A 24,656-nucleotide genomic window follows, 5' to 3' on the forward strand; every position below is an offset into this window, starting at 1 on the left:
AAGTCTGAGATATTCCATCTCCAGTTAACCAGAAAAAAAACAGCAGGACTGGAAGCATGGCTTAAGTGGTAGAGTGCCACCTGAACAAGCAAGCTGATTAAACTGCAGGTCTTGAAGTAAAGCCTCAATACCATTCCCTACCCCCTCCAAAGCCCATGTTCAGATGAAAGGAAAGATAATGAGAACAATAGAAAGACTAAGAAGGGGCCAGGGAGGGCAAACAGAGTCCAGATTCCTTCCCCATGATATAAATTATAAATCAGTAGCTGCCTAATTTTATTTTATTTTATTTATTTATTTATTTTTGGGTCCGGTCGTGGAGCCTGAACTCTGGGCCTGGGCGCTGTCCCTCAGCTCTTCAGCTCAAGGCTAGCGCTCTACCACTTGAGCCAGAGCGCCACTTCCGGCTTTTTTCTTTTTGCTTATGTGGTGCTGAGGAATCGAACCCAAGGCCTCATGCATGCAAGACAAGCGCTCTACCACGGAGCCACCTTCCCAGCCCCAGTAGCTGCCTAATTTTAAAAGAGCAAAGTGGCTGGGAATGTAACTCTGTGTGGCAGAACACTTGCCTAGCATGCTCATGGTCATAGATTTGATCCCAGCAAACAACTCATATGGAGAGTTTACCAAAAAAAAATAAAAATGATCAGTAAGCAAGAAAACATGTTATTCTCACTGAAAATCACAGAGACAAGCTAACAGGTACTATTTTATCACTCAAGGGATAAATTAGATCTTTCAAGAATGACAACCACTAGTTAGCAAGGAACTAGGAAAGCCGAGGGAATGCCTCTTTTTGAAAGGCAATTTGGAGATAGCTAGGCGCACAATGTTCAGCAAACAAGAGTTGTAGGTATGCAATGAGATAAGGATAGAGATATTTTTAGGGGGAGGACTGAATCTTTTTGTTTGTTTGTTTTGTTAGAGGGAGAAATCTCCCACAAAGAGCCTGAGTCTGCCCACGGAGCACTGAGTATGACGTGTTTGCTGGATGGTATTCCAGGCAGCTGTGAAAGCTAGGACGGTAAGCCTGCAGTGCTTGTGTGAAAACAATCTCGAGAGCCTACTGCTAAGCGTGCAAAAGTCCTCACCTTTATGAAAGAGTGTAAGCAAAATGTGTGTGCTTGTTTATGCACTGCAAATGACTGCAAGCATGCGGCATCTGATGCTGGTTGATCCTTAAAAATGAAACTAAAGTAAAATGACGGCTACTCTGTGTGTGTGTGTGTGTGTGTGTGTGTGTGTGTGTGTGTGTGTGTGTGTGTGTGTGTGTACTAGGGCTTGAATTCAGAGCCTAGATGCTGACCTTTAGCATTTTCACTTAAGGCTGGCGGTACACTACTACTTGAGCCACACCTTTAGTTCTGGCTTTTGGATGGTTAATTAGAGATAAGAGATCTACAAACTTTCCTGTTCAGGCTGGCTTTGAGCCTGGATCCTCAGACCTCAGCCCCTTGAGTAGCTAGGATTATAGATGTGAGCCACTAGTGCCCAGCAAATGATTACATTTTTTTTTTTAGTACACCCTATTTGGATATAATTTTATTCTGACTATAAATAAAAATCATGCGCATATGAAAAAAGCATATAACATCTACATGGTTTGGCATTTACAATATATGATTTCAAGACCACCAGGAATATAGACCACCAGGGATGTATGTGAGGCTGGTATAGAAATAAAGAGAACTATCAATGGAAAAAGACAGGTGAGAAATAGACTGGAGCAGACCAATTCAGCACAGGGTCAGAAGGTCCTTCTCAGAGGCAATGGAGAAAGACAGAAATAGCTGATAAATGCAAAAACTATTATGGTAGGTCTACTTGTCATACGTTTCCTGAAATTTAATTCCATCTGGATGAACACTTTTAAGGGGGAATAGAGAGTCACTCATAAGAGTGCTAAGTGAAATATGACTACTCGCTGCCTAGGACCTGGTTATGTATGACTTCAACGGGAAGAAACCTATCTCTCTATACAAATTAAGTTAAAGAAAATCAGAATTATAAAATACCATTAACAACTCACATCTATTTTCTACCTGGGCTGGAGAGCCTTCTCTAAAATATGCTCAAACTAAGAATGAGGATACTTGGCCACTGCTATTTGGAACAATTGGGAGTCCTACAGAGGGAGACTAGAAGTGACTATCTTCACAGCAGGTGGGCAAATGCCTCATGAGGAGTGAAAGACAAGTTGAGATATCTAAGCTATCCCAAAGAAAGGTGGGGTTATAAGACATCCCAGGATCTCAGACATGAGACGAGACATAAAACCTTAGCACCTAGCTTTCTATCCTCATGGTTTTTGGTTAAATGACCGCCTCCTTTTTGCATGTGTGTGTGCTGGTCCTGAGGCTTAAACTCAGGATTTGGGTGCTGTCCCTAGGCTAGATTGGACAAAGTGACTCATTTCTGTAATCCCAGTTACCCAGGAAAGGTAAATAAAAGGATGATGGTCCAGGGCTGGGCAAAACCACAAGACCCTATTCCAAAGATAATGCATGGCTCAAGTGGTAGAGCACTTGCCTGGATATGCAAGGCTCTGAGTTCAAACTCCAATACCTACAAAAACATAAAACAAAAAACAAATAAACAAACAAAAGCTAATATGCACGAGTTTCTAGTTTTATAATAAGACCAAGGAAGCTCAAGGACACCCAGGAAATTATCCTGCCCTGTAAATGGTCAATCCTTTCCGGAGGCATTTGATTGGATGTGGAGCATTGTCCCATGACCCTGCTAAATCATGGCTTCTTAACAAGTCTGAAGGAGGGGGATGGGCTATCATGACTCTCAACTGCTTGTAAGCTTCCCCTCCCCCATAGTGGTATTTTTCTACCTATACGTCACCCTTTTCTGTCGTTTGTTTTCTGAGAAAGTTGCCATTTATTCACTGCCGTCATTCTGCATTGCTAATCTTTATATAGAAGACTTTCCAGTAAAAGGTGTGATTTTATAAATAATGCTCAAAATCAATGAGAGTGTTGCTTTTCACAGGAAAGGGGAAATTGCCAGAAAGAGCTAAAATTACTTTGGGAAATCAAAACAGCCAGCTTTCTGGACAGCCACAGGGGTATTTGCAAACCCACTGGGATTCTAGAGGGAGGCCATTTAGCACCAGAGACAAAGAAACCCCCCCCCTCACTCCTAGTACCCCTAAAACACAAAGAACATGTCTTTCTTCTGAACCAACACTGTAAAATATGTGAAGAAATTCTCTCCCTAAAAAGCTATTCTCGGGATAGCCTTGAACAGCAGAGAAGGGAATCAGACACAAAGAAGACCATGCAAAATGGGGACAAATTAGGTAGCATTTTAGACTTGAATGAAACAGCATTCCTTAGGAAATTGCTGGAGCAGATTTCAAACCCTCTCTGTGAAGAGGCCTCCAACACTCACATGTTCAACAGAACGCCAGCATGCTGAGAGCAGAGGGGTACCTTGGAAGGTAGCCTCCAAAGTGTGCTTTATAAACTGCCCTGTACCCTGGGGTCACCTGGAAGGCAGGTGAAAACACAGGGCATCACAAGGCCTGACCTCTGGTTACAGACTATCTGCAAGAATTTGCTTGTCGGTCGAGTTTCTAGGCTCTCCTGGGGTCCTTCTGCACAGATGCTACACCTGCCTGTAGGTATTAGGACAGGATGTACACGCATCAAAATGCCCTACAAATTACAGCTTACTTGAACGTGTCCACTATCCACTCCACTTCCTCCAAGCGGGTGGTACCAAGGAAAGCTGCAGGAACTCTCTTTCCTCTTCTGGGATGGTGTCTGGAAACACTTGACATATTGGCAAGGCTTTCCTCAGACGTAGACCCTAGCAAACTCAGGCTGCCCTGAGCCTTTAGAAATAGCATCTTGCAGCCAAGTGTTGGTGGCTCATGCCTGTTATCCTACCTACTCAGGAGGCTGAGATCTGAGGACTACAGTGACACCCAAATGTGCCTGCCCAGCAGCCATCTAAGGAAAACCCATCTGCAGGGTCTAGGCTACTTCCACGCACACGTGACAGGAACAAGCAGAGAATCAGTGTGAAAAGTATTGGGGGAGGGCAAGCACAGAATCAAAGCCAAATTTAAAAAAATAAAGCATTTTTGAATAATAAAAGTCGAAAGGCAGACCAGATGCTGGTGGCTCTTGCCTGTAATCCTAGCTACTCAGGAGGCTGAGGTCTGAGAATCATGGTTCAAAGCCATCCAGGGAAGGAAAGTCTGTGAGATTCTTCTCCCCAATTAATCACACACACACACACACACACACACACACACACACACACACACACACACACACACACACACACACACGCCAGAAGGGCTGTAGCTCAAGAGGGAAGGCACTAGCCTTGAGTGAAAAAGCTATAGGATCGTACCTAGACCTTGAATTGAAACCCAGTACAAACAAACCAAAAAATACCTCTGAAAGACTAAAAATAAACCGCTAAGCAATAACAAATGAATGAGCATGTTGAACCTATCAAGTTGGTCTGCAAGGGCCCAGATCAACAAGAAACCCAACCCAGCTGGTTCTCTGAGAGAAATGGAAAGGAAACAGGTTCCCAACTATTCACGTTGCAGTCAAAGCTGCTTGAGGTTTTTACCTCTGTCACCAGGATCCTCCATAAGGTCTCTACAACCTAGCCAATAAGACTTAAATCATAACCAGTTGGGGGGGAGGGGTAAGCCCAGACCCCCACAGATGGGCTATGTACCCATGCCCCATCTCTAGGAGAGACCACTCACCATTGTCACAGGAGCAGCTGCCTCTGGAATGGAGGTATGTGCAGATCTGCACGGAGTCTAGCAGGCAAGAAGGAAGGAGGAGCTTCGGTCCAAGGTCCAAGGGATGATAAGGCCCCTGAGGGTCTCAGTGTCCCTCTGGGCTGGGCACAGTGCTCCCAGAGGGAGTGGGTACAAAGGAAACACAAGCATCTTTCATAACTAACTTCATTGTCCCTTTTCTTACTCCCACAGCTCTTGGAAGAGTCCTGCCTACTTTGGAATCCAACTCAGATTGAAAGAACAAAAAAACCTCTTACCCCACTCCAAGATCTGCCTCCAACAATACACATCTCATCCCAGGAAAGTCCTGCCAGTTTTTACATATGGAGGTACACTTGCCAGCAGTTGTGGGGGATGAGAACATTGGGGTTGCAACAAAGTTTCTGAGACAGAAGGGACCTTCAGAGGTGTATTCCAGCAGGAAAGAAAGTCAAAGCCAATGCACCAGGAAAGTCCCACTGAACCACCTCTATCCACTTCAGAAAGCCTACAGTCTTCCCAAACATGTGGCCATTTGCATTGTATTCGCCCACACCACCCCTGCAAAAAGCCATCCAAGTGGATAATTAGAGCTGGGCACCCACGAGGCATTTATTAAATACTTGTTGCTTGATAATCAATTCACATGGTCCCTGCCCACTTGCTTATCAAAATAGAGCTTACAGATAAATTCTCCATCTGTGGCTCATGCCCATAATCCTAGCTATTCAGGAAGCTGAGATCTGAAGATTGAAGTTTGAAGCCAGCCTGGGGAAGGAAAGTCCATGAGACTCTTACCTCCTTAACTACAACCTCCCCACCCCCCCAAAAAAAAAACAGAAATGGAGTTCTAGTGGCATAGTGCTAGCCTTGAACAGAAAAACTCAGGGACAGTGCTCACGCCCTGGGTTCAAGCCCCCAGACCGGCACAAAAATAATAATTTTTTTCTTTAATTGAATCTTCTAAATATTTACAGCTTCTATCTGCCCAGAATACTGTACCCTCATTACTCTAGTATCCTGCTATAGCCTAAGCTCCTCTACGTCTTTTGGGTCCCAGCAGTCTGACACAAGCCTGAAGTTGTTTATTATTATTATTGTGGGTGGTGGTTATTATGGTTGTTATTGTGCCACTAGTAATGCCTGAACTCAGGGCCTGGGTGCTATCCCTTAACTTTTTCCATCCAAGGCTGGGACTCTACTAGTTGAGCCACACCCTTACTTCCTGCATTTGGCTGGCAAATTGGAGATCAGAGTCCCATAGATTTCTATTCCATGGCTTCAAACCATGATGCTCAGATCCTAGCCTCCTGAGTAGTTAGCTAGCCCCAGGCTTAGAATGATACTCTGGCACTACACATCGGGTACACAGAAAAACGCCAGCAAAAAGCCAGAGTGTGGGATGAATCTGAAGGTCCCTCTTCATGACTGTTGATTCCTGTGTTGTTTCTCCCTGCATCCTTTATTCGAATTGCTTGTGCTCATTCACCCTTTCTCTCCCATTTCCAAGGCATTTAAAATAAAATATCATCCTAACTTTGGGTCAGACTCCGCCTCTGCCTTATAATATTTGACACAGAATCATGATGCCCTGTGCCTCAACACAGAGCCAAAACTCTTAACACCAGCAGAACTGGACACAGGTAACATGCTCAAAGCCCAACGAGGCAGAAAATCATCACACGAGTAACGATCTTCTCAGCTCTCACCAGCTAGGTGTGTTCATGCAAGAAGGCAGGTTGCTAGGATTGTATCTCATAAAAGCATCCAAATGCTTCTGGAAAATCTCCTCAATGTTCAATGTTGGCTGCTAACAGAATATAACTGAATTGTGTGTGTGTGTGTGTGTGTGTGTGTGTGTGCCAATCCTTGGACTTAAACTCAGGGCCTGGATCCTGTCCCTTAGCCTTTTCACTCAAGGTTGGTATTCTACTATTTGAGCCACAGCTCCACTTCTAGCTTTTTGGTGGTTAATTAAAGATAAGAATCTCATGGACTTTCCTGCCTGAAATGGTTTTGAACCATCATCCTCAGATCTGATCATCCTGAGTAGCTAGGATTACAGGTGTAAACCATCAGTGCCTATCACTAACTGAATATTCTTAAGAATTGCATACACAGAATAAAAGATATCTGTAAGCACATTGTAGCCCCAAGACAACCAAGACTATGACATCTACTAATTGGCCTGTCTTTCCATAAGTACTGGTCATGCCTAGCTATCATTTCTCCTGTCCCTCACCACAGCTACATGACACACAATAATGCCATTTTGGTGGGAGTTCAGTCTCACAGACCTGGACATTATTTTAATTTCTAGAATAATTGTGCTTATGTTGAGATTACAATTTGATAATTCAACACAGACATAAAATGCAATACAAAATCAGGGTAATTTGCATATCTATCTTCTTAACTACCATTTTTTTTTTCATTCTGGTAATCGCCCAACTCCTCTTTTTTCTTTTCAAAGTGGTTAATAGAATTTAAGTAACAATTGATGATGAAGTTTCTAATTTTCTATCCCAGACAGCCAGCTACCTGCAATGAAAAAATACTTTAAGCCACATTTCTTGATTTCGAAGTTTGTTTGTTTCGATTTTAATTGTCCTTAGAGAAATTTTTAGTTTATTATAAAAAACATAATAAAATACTATAAATCATACTCTCTTACCTACTTGTTTCAATGCTATCCACCGTATTCCCTCAGCCCCTTTACTCTCTATATCCATGAAACCAACTTCTTTAGCTCCCACTCATGAGTAAGAACACACAGTTCTTATTGTTCTATGTCTGGTTTGTTTCCACATAATGCAATGTCCTTCTGTCTCATCTATGATGCTGCCATGGCAGGACGTTTTATTCTTCTTTATGGCAGAGGAGTATTCCACTGTCCCTATTAACTATATTACCTTTATCCATTCATCCACTAGTAAATGGTTAATCCCATACCTGGGCCATTGTGAATAATGCTTCAATGAAGAACATGGGCATGCAGGTGTGCCTTTGTTATTCTGCTTTCGTTTCTTTGGGATATACTCCCATTCATAAGATTGTTAGATAAAACCAGCACATTGGTAAGAGTTCATGCCATGTAAATTCCAGGGTACACAATTATGTAGTACACAATTTAAGGGTGCACAATTTATACCATCATCCTGAACGTCCCTTGCTCTTTCATATACGAATGCTGGTCAATGGGATGACTAGAAGAGATTCTCCCATCTCCTACGGATGCTATCAGATGCCACCAGACCTTACTAGGCCACTGGGCTCTGTAGTATGATGAACCACAAAGGAACAATGACTATTTGCTGGCATACACTTCCTAACCAAAGAAGAAGCAAGTCAACAAAGTCACAAGATCTTTCTTGGCAGTTTACTATGCATTCTAAATCTTGTTACCATAAAATTAAAATATTTAATTGTGTGCTAGTGGCTCACGTCAATAATCCTAGCTATTTAAGAGGCTGGGATCTGGGGATCACAGTTTGAAGTCAGCTAGAAAAGGGAAGTCTGTGAGACTCTTATCTCCAATTAACCACACTAAAAAAGCTGGACGTAGTATGGCTCAAGTGGTAGAGAGCAATCCTTGTACAAAAAACACACAAACAACAACAAGCAAACAAACCCCAAACTGAATTATTTGTCTTTAAGTAACTCTTCTTTGAGATTCTATTTTAACTACAATTGTTTATACATATGTAACCTTTAGCCCTGGAACTATGATTTGTGCTTAGCAGTTTCAAGAACAGTGTATTTTCTCACTGTATTTATTTCTGATAGTGAAAAATGGACTTAAATTTGCTCCTTAACCAATATTGTAAATATTTGATTTGCAGCTATTGGTATAGTTTGGATGGAAACAGCTCCCAGAGACCCATGTGTTGAAGGGTTGGTCCTCATACTGTAGAACTGTTAGGAGGCAAGGAACTTTTGGGAGGTGGGGCCTAGTAGGAGAAGTTAGGTCTTTGAAGGGACTATTGGGAGCTCAGTCCATTCTTCTCTTTTACTTCTTGGTCACAATGACGTGAACAGCCCCCTTCATCACATGCTCCCACCATGATGTATCATGCTGCCACAGGCCCAAAGCAATAGTTCCAAGTGACCAGAGGCTGAAATCTCTTGAACCATGAACCAAAACAATTAGCCTCCTTATGAGTTGATTGTTTCTGACCCCGTGACAGACAGAAAGCTAACACAATCATATATTTCCACCAATTTTGTTGTCACTATGACTTTTTGTAAGTAAAAAACCAGGTGGTGAGTGCTAGAAAACTCTTAAAAATATAACCAATCACCTGTGAATAACTAACCTAACAGTCTTAACAAAGTGGAAATTAGAAGCTGGAATTTGAGATGTCACCGCAGGTAAGGTCAAAAGGAAGTGTGGGAGGGGGAGGTTATGGGGAGGGGAGACGAAAATAGAGAAGAATAATATTCAATAATATTCAATATATCTCTATGAAAATGTAACTGGTTGAGGAGATAGGTGGGGTTGGAGGTGAAAGATTGAAGAGGTGACAAAGCTGCATTGTACTCATGGTGAATTGAAACTCCTCTGTACAAACACTTAAAGATAATTCTTTAAATTTTAATTTTACTGTTAAGGTGATGTACAGAGGGGTTACAATTACATAAGTAAGTTAGTAAGTACATTTCTTATCTAACTTGTTACACCCTACCTCATTTTTTCTCTTTCCCTCCTCCCTATCCCCCCCCATTAAAGATAATTTTAAAAAAAGATAAAAAATAAAAAATATTCACTCTTTCTAAATAGAAGATTCCAATTCAGTGGGTCTGTGATAGACCTCTGTATTGACATTTCTCCTTCTTTTTTTTTTTTTTTGGTTCAAGACTGGAACTGAAAGTCGGTACCCAACTCATTCATTGATAGGCGCTCTATCAACTGAGCCCTGTACTGGTATTTCTTTTAAAACAACTTTCATATCCTAGATGCTTCTGTGGTGCACCAAAGTTGGGTAACCACAACCAAGGAATCCCCAACCAAGATGTGTAAGGAACTGGTGCTCCCAGTGGGCCACCAAGAATGTCACATGTATATCCACCCTCCTTGAACATGCCTAGGCTTAGTCATTCTTTGATTGCTATATAATTCACATAGTACAAAACTTGTTCAGTAAAAACACATAGTACAGTGGGTTTGAGTATATTCAGAATTGTGTAACCCTTACCACTATCTAATTATAACACCTTTTTTTTTTTTTTATCACCTCAACCCTGTACTCATTAGCAGTCACCCATCCTCCAGCCCTGGGCAACTTCTAATCTATTCTGTTTCTATGGATTTGCTTGTTCAAACACTGCATATAAATAGAATTATGCAGTCTGTTGCCGTTTGTGTCCATCTTGATGCAGCATGATAGTGTCAAGGTTGAGTCCATGCAGTAGATATATCTCCCAGTACCTCATCCTTTTGAATGGTTAGATGCCATTTTGTATATCCACCACATTCTGTTGCCCCCATTCATCAGTCTCTGGGGCCTGGCAGAGTTTCTGCCAGTGATGAGCCAAGCTGCTCCCAAAATACATGTACAGGAGTACATGGATGGACTGTTTTGGGTTTTCTTGGGCATATAACTAAGAAGAGAATTGCTATGATAATTCATTCATTTTTTTTGAAGGAGCAGTACTGGATTTTGAACTTATGGTTTATGTTGCTTGCTAGGCAAGTGCTCTACTACTTGAACCATGCCAATAATCCTTTTTATTTTTAGTCCATTTTTTTCAGAAAGGGCCTTGCACTTCTGCTTGGGCCAAACTTGGACCATGATCTTTCTTTTTTTGTATATATTTTTTTATTGTAAAAATACTGTACAGAGAGGTAACAGTTACATGAGTAAGGTAATGAGTACATTTCCTATTGAGCATTGTTACTTTCTTCTCTGTTTTTCCCCTACCATCCCTTCCCTCTCCACCTCCCCAACTCTCCCCCATCCCAAAGCTGTAAAATTCATTTTCAACATAGTGTCTTGTATATCTCATAGTTACAATGGGTCAACCTATATCCTTATTTCAACATTTTGTTATTTCCCTTCCCCTCCCCAAATTAGAAAAATGTATATACAAGATGCAAGGCACTGGAATGAAATACAGTGAAAACAGGGGTTATACCGTGGGGGAAGAACATACAAAAGAAACAAAATATAAATAAATACATTAAAAACGACAGCAAGGGGCTGGGAAGGTGGCTCAGTGGTAGAGCACTTGCCCTGCATGCATGAGGCCTTGGGTTCAATTCCTCAGCACCATATAAGCAAAAAGAAAAAAGCCGGAAGTGGTGCTGTGGCTCGTGGTAGAGTGCTAGCCTTGAGCTTGAAGAGCTGAACTCGCCCAGGCCGAGTTCAGGCCCCACAACCGGACCCCCCCCCCAAAAAAAAAAAACCAGCAAGAAAGATAAAACCAGTTGTGTCTCTTTCTTGGGGTTCATTTCATTTGGCATTAGCTTATATGGTCATACATACATTGCCTTTGAGCTTTTCTGCTTGTCCTAGACATTTACTAGTTATTGCAAATAAGTGGGACCTATGTTTCTTTGGGCCTGGCTTACTTCACTTAATATAATTTTTTCCAAGTCTTTCCATTTCCTAACAAATGGGGCAGTGTCATTCTTTCTTATGGAGGCATAGAATATATATATATATATATATATATATATATATATATATATATATAGCATATATATATATATCACATTTTCTTGATCCAGTCATCTACTGAGGGGCATCTGGGTTGGTTCTATATCTTAGCTATGGTAAATAATGCTGGGATAAACATAGTTGTGCTGGTAGCTTTAGTATAGCCTTGTTTGTGATCATTTGGGTAAGTGCCCAAAAATGGGATTGCTGGGTCATAGAGGAGCTCTATGTGGAGTCTTTTTTTTCGGGGTGGGGGGAGAGGGGTCCGGTCGTGGGGCCTGAACTCTGGGCCTGGGCACTGTCCCTCAGCTCTTCAGCTCAAGGCTAGTGCTCTACCACTTGAGCCACAGCACCACTTCCGGCTTTTTTCTTTTTGTTTATGTGGTGCTGAGGAATTGAACTCAGGACTTCATGCATGCAAGGCAAGCGCGCTACCACTGAGCCACCTTCCCAGCCCATATGTGGAGTCTTTTGAGGAACCTCCATACTGATTTCCAAAGTGGTTTAATACCATGATCTTTCTACCTCTGTCTTCCGTGTAGCTGGGATTACTACAGATGTGGGCTACTATGATTAGCCTAGTCCATACATTTCTTTTTGTTCCACTTCCATATTTATAATACTTGCAGCTAATTAGTAGCTCTGGCTAACAGCCAAGGAAGTGTGATTTGCTCACATTGTTTACCAATAAAATATCCTTTTCTTTTCCCCAAATAACACAATTTCCTAAGATAAAGCAAGTAAGCAATAAAATCTATCTCCTTTGTCATTTGGCTTTTGTGGATCTTCAACATAATTGGCAGTGTGAAAGTACTGTTGGACTTAAAAACTGGTGATCCATGAGGGGTGTGCTACGTAAATAAGTATTACCTTAGCATTACAAGGTAAAATGGATGCCCCAGAAGAGAAAAACAAAGCCTGCCCTGAAACAGATTAACAGTGTTTTCAACTCTGGCAGCTTTCCACTGAGCGTCCATTACAAAATAATAATAAAGCCAAAATAAGGAAGGCACATAAGTGTGTTCGTGTGTGTGCACGTGTGTGCATGCGCAGATACACACAGCTTAATTTGTTCAATCAAATGTGCCAGATACAAACATCTTTTTAGTTTCACATTTGGTCAACACAGATGGACAAGAGAAAACAGACTGCTGTTTTGGGGTGTAGAAGCTTTCCAGGGCAACTTTTATTACCAGGAAATTATCAAGGCCATTCTATTTGGGGATTTAGAAAAGCAAGCAATTATTTGTAACAAAGGAAAGCTGGAAGAATGGCTTTAAAGTGTTCTTCTGGAAAACTTGCCCAGAAAGTCACATTCATTCTTGGGATAATAAAGCTGGAATGAGAAATCCACTCAGTTAAGGAAAGATTAAAACAAAAAATCAAGGAAACTATTCGGCAAATGAGTCCTGAAGCTCAAACCCTACTGTAGTCCACGCCAAGTTTCATTCACAGACCTAATAAAGTATGAACAGATAGAGATAGATCCTTTGTCAAAAAGAGCTTTGAAACAATTTTCATACTACAACTAAGTCCCTCATATGGCACAATTAATATGCACTAATAAAAACATGGAAAACATAAATCAAATTAAAAATTCTCCTGAGTTTTAGTTGACTCTGAAGTTACACGGGAAGGTATGCCTCCAAGTTAATTATTACTTCCAATGAATTTCTTTAGCTACTAATCCGTGAACTCAGTCCCCCTATTCCAAATTAAATCACAGCTACCCATGCCTGACCTTCTGAATACCAAGGAAGAAGAAAAAAATACCAGCAGGTGTGGTCTAGCCATAGTTTGCTCACAGATGACTAGGAGTTAAATGCTTGCTTATAAATGACTTGGAATAAATCTTCTACCACAGAGAGCACTCCGTTTCCATTTCTATAAAATGAATGGGTTCTGTCTGTTCCACCAGAGATCATCAAACTCTTTCTGTAAAGGATCAGGCAGTAAATATCTTTGGCTTTGTGGCTATGTTCTCAGTAGCAAGGACTCCACTCAAGTCTTCTTGGCGCAAAACAGCTATAGATGGTACGTAAACAAAAGGGCATAGCTGTGCTCCAATAAAACTTTATCAACAAAAAACAGTCTGTGAGTGTCATTTAATCCATAGACCCCAATCTGACATCCTCTGCGTTAGAAGATTTGGATGGCTCCCCCCATCCCCCAGATGACTATAGAGTAAAATGATTTAGCTGATGAACCCACTTTGTAAATAGCCATGTTATCAAGAGCTGACATTAGAGACAGATAGGTTCACAGCATGGAGTTCAGTTCCCAAGGAGTAGCCGCATTAGAAAACTAGTGTTAGATTCTCCCTTACCTTTCCATCAAGAGCCTCCTTCTGTTGAGCTTGGGGACTCACTCATGCTCTGTTGAACTTGGGATCTGGATAAAGCATTAGTCTGGAAAGGGTGGACTTAGGCTTTTTGACAGGCTTCTGGGAGTCAGATGGCCCAACCTCAAAGTAGGGGGAAATAGCTCACCTTCCAGGAACTAAACACAGTCCCAATTTAGCCACACAGTCAACTTAATGAGGAGCACAGAGAGTTCCTATATAGAAAGCTTCTGACACCTATTACCTTGGGCTTCTTGGCACTGCACTGGGGGCCATTCTGCATGATGAAATGCCCTGGAAAGCCACAAGCTATGAGGAAATGAGGGAGGTGGGGACTTCCAAAATTTCACAAACCGTGTCTTGTGGGATTTGGTGAGTTTACATGAAAACAGTAGCAATGATACTGCATTCACAGCCACAGGAACTTTCCAGGAGCCATCTCACTTGTTTTCTAAATAATCTGAGCTCTCTTGGTGTTTTCAATGATCACCCTACCATAAACCTGTCCTGGACTTCAGATTGTCTCTGTCTGGGCAATCTATTTTCCATTGCTGTTCATGGCATTCCCAGCCCATGGATTCCTCCTATCTCTGACTGTCCCTTCCTTGGCGCCTGCCTTACACTTTGCTTCAGCCTTCTCTCCTATAGACTTTCCCTGGGTGATAGTCACAGCTCTCTGCTAAAAAAATGCATGTGGTTGTACAGCTAGGTCACTGCACAATGGTGATCAGCCCAAGGAATTAAGTAGTGGTGAAATCCAAGTGCTGCGCTATGTACACACATAGCTCTCTGAGCTTCCATCTTTATCCTAGATCCCTTTAAGCACAGATTCAGCTATCCAAACATGTTAGACATCTTAGGCTACATTGAAATATACCCACAAGGAACCACAAATAAAACATGGACTCACTACCTTTCTTTTTTTATTTTTGACTCACTACCTTCCTTCCAAATCCATTCCTCTCTGGTATACCCTTTCTCACTGCATGATGTTACCATGAAAGGTGGAAAACCAAGAGAATGGTTGAGCATGGTGGTGCATATCTATAATTCCAGTTAACCTAGAAGCAGAGATTGGGCAATAATGGTCCAAGGCTGGCCTGGGCAAAACTTTACTTGAAGACAAATAAGCAAAGAACACCAACCAAAACACAACACAACACAACACAAAACAAAAAACCCTAAAAGAGCCAGGTGTGGTGGTACACACTTGGAACACGAGCACCCAGGAGGTTGAGGCAGGGAGATCATGAGTTCCAGGACAGCCCAGCCTATATAATAAAACTCAGTCTCAAAACAAGACAAAATGATCTAAAAAAGAAGAAAAAGCAGACTGGAGATGTGGTTCAAGTGGTAGAGCACTTGTCTTGTAAGCCCCAAACTCTGAGTTTCAAGCCTCAGTAATAAAAAAAAAAATAGAACTAAAAGAATGAAAAGAAGGAAAGAAGAAAGGAAAGGGGGGAGAGGGGAGGGAGGGAAGGAGGAAAGAAGGATGAGAAGGAAGAGAGGAAAGGAAAAAGAGAAAAAAAAATCAGGTTAAATCTAAGTTCTCCCTGCCCCTGTCCTGCCACCCCCTGTCTGACAGATTCTGCCTCCTCCTTTCCAGCCACTGCTGAGCTTGGCGTGTGACCTCATTATTTCTCTTCTCATTTAGGTTGTCGGATGCTACGCTCACTGTTCTGAAATCCTTCAGTCTGCTGCACAAGCACCGTGTCACAGTGCTCTGATGGGGTGTAGAACCTTTCCACTGTTTCCCATGGCTTACTGGATAAAGACTCTGCTCCTCCTAATATCTCCAGGGCATTGCAGGTCAGACCTCTAACTTTCCTTCACCTCTGTATTCCTGATCAGTGCCAACTGCGTTAGCATGTCTTTCTCAGGCTGCCACAACCTCTGCCTGGCCTACCACCTGGGCTTAGAATGCTGTATCCAGCGGTCCTCCTCAGGGACTTGCATGATGCCCAGATAAAGGTGACTCAGCCACTCAGAAGCCCCCACAAAGGCACTAATGACTCATGCCTATAATCCTAGCTACTCAGGAGGCTGAGATCTGAGGATCATGGCTGAAAGCCAGCCCAGACTGGAAAGTCCGTGAGACGTTTATCTCCAATTAACCATCAGAAAACTGGAAGTGGTGCTGTGGCTCAAGTGCAGAACTCTAGCCTTGAGCTGAAGAGCTGAGGTACAGTGCCCAGGCCCAGAGTTCAAGCCCCAGGACCAACAGAAAAAAAAAAGAAGCCCCCACATTTTCTTTTTATTTCCTGGCTATTTATTTTTTTTAACTTAAATATGTATTTTTTGTTGTAAAGATACGGTACAGAAGGGTTACAGTTACATGAGTAAGGTAATAAGTACATTTCCTATCAATCATTGTTACCCCCTCCTTTGTTTTTCCCCTACTATTCCTTCCTTCCCACCTCTTCCCCACCCCCCAATCCTGTGCCTGTGTTTTCAACATAGTATCTTTTACATCTCATTGACACAATGGGTCAACCTGTATCCCTATTTAAGCATTTTGTTTTTTCCCTTCCCCTTCCCAAATTAGAAAAATGTATATACAAGATGCAGGGCACTGGAATCAAATACAGTGAAAGCAGGGGTTATACCATGGGGGAGGAACAAAAAAACAAGAAACAACAACAAAAAAAACACATAGTACATTATAAATATGTTAAAAAATAATAGCAAAAAAGAAAAAAAAACACTTGTGTCCCTATCTTGGGGTTCATTTCGCTTAACATTATCTTATATGGTCATACGTACGTAGCTTTTGACCTTTTCTGCTTGTCCTAGACATATACTAGTTATTACAAATAAGGGAAACCATGGGACCTATGTTTCTTTGGGCCTGGCTTACTTCACTTAATATAATTTTTTCCAAGTCTTTCCATTTCCTAACAAATAAGCCCCCACATTTTCTTGCAATGCCCCCAATGCTTGTAGGAATCTATTCTGGTTTTTTTTTTTTCCTACCCCAATTAGAACTATGGTCTCAGGGAGCGGAGATGGTGTTTGGTTTGATGTTTGTGTGCCTACAGCCTGGCTCAGTGGCAAGCAGTGTGACAGCCCTCATCCACAAATCCTAAATGGATGTGAACATAAGCTGATTAGCCAGCAAGGGAATTTCCAAATGGAAATGAGGCTTTTGCATGACTATTGTATAGGGTGTGACCCAAGGGGGCAGAACACCCATTATGCCCAAGCCCCTTCTGGGGAGAGAAGAGACTGGGGATTACAGGGGGAGGGGTAATAAGAAAGAACACAGGTTCTCCTATATCTGTGGTTTCTGTGCTGGCGGATTCTACCAGCCTCAGAGGATTGAAAATGTTCAGGGGAAGTGAACTCTAGCAGACTTTTTTCCCTAGTCATTATTCCCTAGACAATAGAGTATAACAGCTATTTACCCAGTACTGACATTGCGTTAGGTGTTTCTAAGTCATCTAGAGATGATGGAAAACATATGGGCGGATGTGAGTGGGTTCTGTGCCAAAGCTGTGCCCTCTTATGTAAGAGGCTGGAGCATCCAAGAGGATTCTTATCTAGGGGTCTGGAATCTGCCTCCTGCCCATGCCAGGGGCATCTGCATTGGGCAGAAGGAAGGACCAAGGTGATGAGAGAGTGGACCGTGGTGGTTTGTGGCAATGGGTGGCCAGGTAGGGTGGGACGGCGCGGTGATGAACTGTTGCCTGGAAAGAGGAAACCGGCACAAAATACTCCAGAGTTGAGTCAGAAAGGTGGGGAGGCAGCTGGTCCAGCAGTGAGGCCCAAGCTCAGAGGCCAGGAGATGAGATGAATGCAAATATAAGAAACAGGTAGAAAGATCATCAGACTCCAAAAGCATAAAAACAGACCAGTAGCCAAACAAAATAGGTCTCAGAGAAGATGCTGAAGGAGAAAGACATCTGTTTACTCCTTCCCTAAACCCAAAGAGCAAAATCCTAGACACAATGTTCAAGGATTGTGTGGGGACTATGGTCAGCCATGCATTTCCCAATCACTCCAGAAAGGCCCCTTCCTCCAGGAAGCTTTCCTGATTCCACAAGCTCTCTGACATCATCTTCAAACACCCCCAGACTTGTCCTTCATAGACTTCTTGCGACTGTAATCAAACAGGTGTTTATGCAAATCCATTTCTGGGTTGGGGTTGTGGCTCAGAGGTAGAGTACTTGCCCAGTGTGCATACCACCTTGGGTTTTAGCTGGGTGGTAGGGGCCCCTGCTTGTGATCCTAGCAACTTGATAATGCTAAAATCAGGAGGCTCTCAGTTGGAGGCCAGCCTGGGGAGAAGGATTTGTGAGACATACTGGCAACCAAACATTGGGTAGGATGGTGCTTGCCTGTCTTCCTAGCTACACAGGAAACCTAAAACAGGTGGATTGCAGTCTAGGAATAAGCGTACAAGGCATGAATCAAGGCTTTTACCACCAAAGTGACTAGTTTAAAAGAGGACCAGAAGTGTGTCTTGTGGCTCAGCCCTAGAATGCCTGCCTACTAAGCCTGAGATCCTGAGTTCAACTCCTGGTATTACAAAAATAAAAGAAGTTCCTGGGCTCCAGCACCTCCCCCCCAGCAGCCCCCCCCCCCCCCACACACACACAACTTTAAAATCTGCTTCCATAAGCCATCAAGCAATCAGGGCAAAGCCACGGGGAGGAGCCCTGTTACCACAAGGCTATCATTCTCCAGGATTCCACTGGACTCCTCTTGGGGCCCCTCCAGAAGGAGAATTTTGCTACAGATTTCCTTTCTTTTCTAATAAACTTACCCTGTTTACCTTGAAAGAATGAAATCTGCTTTCATTATAAGAAAACAAACAATTTGAAGGTACAGACACTGCCAGATATAAATTTGGGATTCAGTAAGTAAGTATTGAGTGTACGGCGGCTCAATCAACTAAACAAACAAATGAAAACACAATGGATTGAACAACTACATGGTGGACAAGACTGGCACACATCTAGGATGGAGATCAAAGAGCCAGGATTACCAAAGCCATGAGGAAAAGGAAGCAAGGCCAATTCTGCTGGATTTGACACTAACCTAGCTGAGCAGGTAGGCCAATCCCACCACCCAGGAACTTGTAGACTACATTTATCTTTTGCTTCTTTTTCTTTTCTTTTTTTTTCTTGGAGACAGGGACTCTCAAGTAGCCAAGTCTCTCAGCCTCCTGTCTCAGTCTCCTGAGTGCTGGGATTACAGGTGTGCCCCATCTTACCTGACATCTTTTGCATTTTATAATGGTTGAAAACAAAGTTTAAAAAAAATCAAGTGAAGCTGGGCACAGGTAGCTCATGTCTGTAATCCTATCTACTCAGGAGGCTGAAATCTAAGGATCACAGTTCAAAGCCGGAAAGTCCATGAGACGCTTATCTCCAATTAACCACCAGAAAACCAGAAGTGGCACTGTGGCTCAAGTGGTAGAGCACTTGTCTTGAGCTGAAAAGCTCAGGGACAATGCCCAGGCCCAGAGTTCAAGCCCCATGACCAACCAAAAAAATGAAATGACACTTCAAAACACATAAAAATTACTTGAGGGGTAGAGTACACCTACCTAGCAAGCTGGAGCCCTGGGTTCAATTCCCAGTACCACCTCCCTTTCCCCTCAACATTCACATTTCAGCATTCATTGATAAAGTTTTATTGGAACATAGCGACACTCATTGGTTAGTCTGTGGAAGCTCTCTGGCTATGAGAATGACACTGAGCAGTGGTGACAGAGACCCTACATCTTCTAAGCCTAAAGCATGTACTTCCTGGTCCTGTAGAAAAAAGCCTGTAAAACGTGGAGCATCTCTGGGATCATAGGATCTCAAAACCTGTAAGGAAGCTCTGACTTGGTAGGTATATACTAAAGGCAGAGCCCTAGGAAAAAAACTATCAGATGTCATTGGTGCAAAATGTGGCTTAAATATCCATTAATGAACAGATTGCTGGTTAAGTGAATAGTTGTATGTTTATCGCTATTCCATTGCTATTAAGAGGAATAGGTAAAGCCAAGTGCTGGTGGCTCACACCAGTAATCTAGTCCTCTCAGGAGGGCAAACTCTGAGGATTGTGGTTTGAAACCAGCCTGGGCAGGAAAGTCCATGAGACTCTAATCTTCAATTAATCACAGAAAAAGCTGGAGGTAGAGATATGGCTCAAATGGTAGAGTACTAAGCTCAGGGTCAGCCCCCAGGCCTTGAGTTCAATCCCCCAGAACTGGCACAAGACAAAATAAAACAAAACAAAACAAAAACCAGAGGAGTAGGTAAGGCTGAAATGTACAAGGTATTGTTGAAGTAATTTAAAGGAAAATATGGATAGGAGTTTTCACTGTAAAAGAGTAAGTATACCTATGTTTAGAAGTGAAGGAATACAACTATTTGGAAGGTTGTATATGATAAACAGCTCTGGGAATGGGATTTGAATCCCATTTACACTCATTAAATTTTTACCTTGATAGTATATTATTTATCCCTTCTTCCCTTCCCTTCCCTTCCCTTCCCTTCCCTTCCCTTCCCTTCCCTTCCCTTCCCTTCCTTCCTTCCTTCCCTTCCTTCCTTCCTTCCTTCCTTCCTTCCTTCCTTCCTTCCTTCCTTCCTTCCTTCCTTCCTTCCTTCCTTCCTTCTTCTTCTTTTTTTTTTTGGTAGGGGGATGGTACAGGGATTGGGCTTTGGGCTTGGTTGTTCAGTTGTTAGTCTATCATTTGTGCCATGCCTTCAGCCCTGCTTTTTTCTGGTTATATTGGAGATGGAGCCTCCAGGATGTTTTTTGATTGTTTTTTTTTTTCCTCCTTGGCTGGCCTTGAGCCTCCATCCTGTGGATCTCAGCTTTCTGAGTAGCTCAAATTACAGGTGTGATCCACTGATGCCTGGCTATTTCTTTCCTTGTTTCTTTCTTCTTTCTTTCCTTTAATTCTTTCTTTCTTTTAGAAAGGTAGACAAAAATGCTGATTTCAGAAAACTCCTCCCCTCCCTTTCCTCTTTGCAACAGAGTAGCTATTTTGGGGAGAAGAACAGATTCATGTTGCTGATGATGTCAGGATCCTGCATCCAAATTCTGCACAGTACAGATGGGGAACTGCGTTCACACATGATCCTCTGGAAAAAAAAAAAAAAAGCCAAGTCTCCGATAACAGGGCAGAGCCGCATTTGTTTCTTTTGAGGAAGCGTGAGATAAGGACGGTTAGAATTAGGTCTACTTCCTCTTTCCTAGAAGCTGTGCTTGCCTCTTTAACCAGAACACCCCAGTGGATCTATGGCCAGGGGTGTGGAGTAACCAGCCACGCAGAGCGGCAGATGTCAGTTTCTTTGCGTCTCCTCTAACAGCAGCTGCTTCTTTGTCACCAAGAGCCCTTTTCCTAGGGCAGGCTCAAAATCACAAGCCATATTAATGGCACCATAACCCCCCATACATCCCAACCTGCAAGGAGTGAGAGGTGGCCGGGAAGTCAGACAGACATAGATGAGGAATGAGAGACACCAAGGTTGAGCCAACAAGTGGGTTCGGGTACAGTATCATGTTTGGTTTGTGTTGCTTCTCTTGGTCCTCTGGTGATAAAGTCTAAAGTCCTCCTTGGAGAGTCATGTGGCTCCTTCTCCAGGAATCTTTACTGTCCTGCCCATGACCACCTCTTCAGCAGTGTCCTGCTCACCTTGGGGTATACTGTACCTACTGGACCCCCTATCTGGCGTCCGGGAGTGAATAGAAAGACCCAGGAAGTCCACAATAATTAGAGGCATGGAGCCGCATTCCTACTCAGCTCTGAAACACAGGCCAACACTGTGCTAGCTGATGTCATTCATCCTCATGAAGCTCCATCATATCCTCTAGGGCATGCGGAGAAACGTAGTCAGGGAGATGCTTCAGGAAAGAGAAAAAGGTATCACAGTGAAATTAAGGAGACTGTGTACTGCTCAGCCCTCACTGGGAGCTAAAAGATCATTAAAGCACAAGAAAATGTGCTGTAGTGTAAGATAAGCCAGTTCTGAGATCCCCTCAGAAAACCTTTCAGAATCTCTTTTGGAACACACAGCCCCCAGACCTTGCAGTTGGTTTGACAAAGATGCTCAGGGTGCTTGAGGGTCCAGGGATGGTGTGAACCTTGGTGCTCAGCCTTCCTCCTGATCCTCTCCTATCACTACAGACCTAAGTCTGATCCCTACCACATAGCCATGCGGCCCAACCAGAACTCCATCAAAGCTCCAGGGCAAAGATTCCTCAAGAAAATGTCCCTACGCCATGGAGTGGAGGGAGGAGAAGAAAAGCATCCCTTCAGAGAGACAGACACTGAAGACCGGAGCAGGCTGCTCCTCCAGAGAGACTCACCATTGGTGGCCGTGTTGACATAGTAACGTCGGCCCTGAGGAGACAAGTAGCTCTGCCAGCCAGGTGGAAGGATGACGGTCTGGCTCTCCTCTCCCGGTGGAGGGGGTACCATTCCAGGCTTCTGATGGAGAGGAAAGGAAAGGTCACACACATTGGGCATTTTTACAACTGATTTTAAACCAGAAAGTCAGAGACTCATAAAGCCACCCTGTAATTGTTTGATGCTAGGGTATAACATGGCTCATGGACTCCCTGGGGGCGGGTCAAGGTGACCTAGACTCAGAGGTGACACAAACATGCACTATGAGGAACACTTGTTCCTGCATGAGCCCCTCACAGAAGGAACAGCTCCCTAGCGCACAGAGAGAAATGGTAGGCAGAGAACAGAGCTAGGCTTCCTCCACATTGCTGGACTCTGGAAAATCAATCATGGCAGGGTGGGGGACTGTGCTTGCCAGGGGCCCCTGTCACTCCACATACCCCTCTAGGAAATCTGTGGTGGAGAATCCACAGGCCCATGGAGTACAGCAGCAGAAGCCCCAGGCCCGCTGTGCAAAGCGAGCAGAAGTAATTAATGCAAGTCAAGGCAGAGAGAAATGCAAAACATCCATAATCAGGCCTTGGGTCCATGAAAAACTGGGTGAGGGGCAGGGTGTGCGGGATCCATCAAGTGTCCAAACCACTCTAGCAAAGAGAACTAGGGATTCGGCATCAAATTAGACATGGGCTCACTGATATATGCAAATTTTTTTATTTTTACAGGTTGAATCTTTTAGCCATGCATTATTTAATATGATCCTTAAGAAAAAAATCAGAGAAAAAAATCTGCAAGTCAGAAAAATAGATGTAAAATTGATCTGTGTTAAACTGGGCGCCAGTGGCTCACACCTGTAATCCTAGCTACTCAGGAGGATGAGACCTGTGGATCATGGTTCTAATCCAGCCTGGGCAGGAAAGGCTGTGAAACTTTTATTTCCAGTGACGCACCCAAAAGCCAAAAGTAGAGCTGTAGCTCAAGTGGTAGAGGGCGAGCTTTGAGCACAAAAGCTCAGGTACAGCACCCAGGTTCTGAGATCAAGTGCCAGAACCAGTACAACAAAATAAATAAATAAATAAAATAAAAACGGACCTATATGAAAACAGCATCTAGGATTCCTGGATGGGGGAATTAGGGGTGGCTTTTAAGTCTCTTCTTTCTACTTATCTATTCCACCTAAAATTTCTCCAGTAAACATGAAACCAAAAGTTCTTAGCTACAGAACATTTAAAAATAAGGACAGAAGCTTCAAATTAGCCTACATGATTGCTGCGCATTTTGAAGAAATTAAATTGATCCATGTGAGAATTCCAGCCACAGGAGAATGACAGGAATTTCTCAGCAAAGTGGAAGACTGTAAGAAACATGAAAGGTTACCAGTTTCCCCAGCATCCTGGAGCTATGACCAGAGAGATGGGTCACTATGGGTCACTAGTGACCACTGCTTATGGGAGCTGTAGAGGCTTGCTCTGTCTTGCTTTGGGAAGCAAGCAGCACCATGTGTGTCTCTGTCTCATGCGGCGGCCTGCCTATTATCAGGAGGCAAGGAGTAAATCCTAGCTGCTCCAGGGATTTGGAGTAAACACAGCTTCCTGCTAGCCCTTTGTGGAGCTGTGGTACATGTTTCATTGTGAATTTTCACAACTGCGTTCAAAGCTTTCCCCTTTGCCCCAGATGTCTCTGTCTTCTCCATCTGCACCTGCCAACCTGCAGCGCTGCTTTTGATCCCAGGTAAAAGATGGTTTTTGAAATAAGCAAGTGACCTAAGTGCATAGAAGCCAGGCCAAAAGCACTGCAGGATTTTGCCAGGCTGCCTTCTCATCCACAGAAAACATCCCATTAAACACAAGCATACACACTGCCCAGGCTTCCCCTGGACTGGAAGATACCAGAATACAAACAAGACAGAGGCTAATGTTGAGTACAGAGTTGAGGGAGTGAAGTCAGGTGCTAATGGCTCACACTGGCCGTTCTAGCTACTCAGAAGGCTGAAACCTGGAGAATTGCCATTCAAACTGAGCCCTGCAAAAAATATTCAAAACTCCATCTCAAGCTAGCCAGCAAAAAGTAGGACTGGGGGTATGGCTCAAGTGGTAGAGCACCAATCATGGGCAAGAAAGTCAAGAGGATATGAAGCTCTAAGTTTGAACCCTGGTACTGGTGGTGGAGAGGGAGGAATGTAAAGCAAAACAGGGCTGAGTTTGGGGCTCTCAGATGGTAGAGCATTGGCCTAGCAAATGCAAGTTCTTGAGTTCAAGCTCTAATACACACCCTTTCCTCACCAAACAAACAAACAACAACAAAAACACTCATATGGCCAGAAATGGATTTCAGACAGGGGGACCCAAAGGTACAGTGAAAACAGCCCTTCTACCTCAAGGTCAAAACACTTCAAAGACAGTGCTAACTCAACCACAAGGCAAGCACGTGACTGGAGGAGGGGCAGGAAGAAGACTCAGGCAGCCTGGTTATAGGAAATGGGGAAGATGCTGCGCAGATCACTACTAACACACCCAGCACTACATGAAGGAGCCACACATCACCAGG

The 24,656-nt window shown here is 43.2% G+C and overlaps 1 protein-coding gene across 3 annotated transcripts in view; it reads right to left on the minus strand.

Annotated features, from left to right (window-relative positions):
• The window catches only part of Gas7 (growth arrest specific 7), a 207,691-nt gene that overhangs the window by 58,318 nt on the left and 124,717 nt on the right, over positions 1-24,656 (minus strand). For 2 of the 3 annotated variants that reach the window (XM_042693708.1, XM_042693716.1), the window contains exon 2: positions 22,073-22,193. In XM_042693708.1, coding sequence (XP_042549642.1) covers positions 22,073-22,193 — 121 coding nt within the window. Of the gene's footprint in view, positions 1-22,072; positions 22,194-24,656 lie in introns of those variants that run through there. The other variant, XM_042693725.1, reaches the window with a different exon arrangement.

The sequence above is a fragment of the Dipodomys spectabilis genome, unplaced genomic scaffold (assembly GCF_019054845.1).
Source record: "Dipodomys spectabilis isolate Male_0828 unplaced genomic scaffold, ASM1905484v1 ptg000004l, whole genome shotgun sequence".
Lineage (NCBI taxonomy): Eukaryota > Metazoa > Chordata > Mammalia > Rodentia > Heteromyidae > Dipodomys > Dipodomys spectabilis.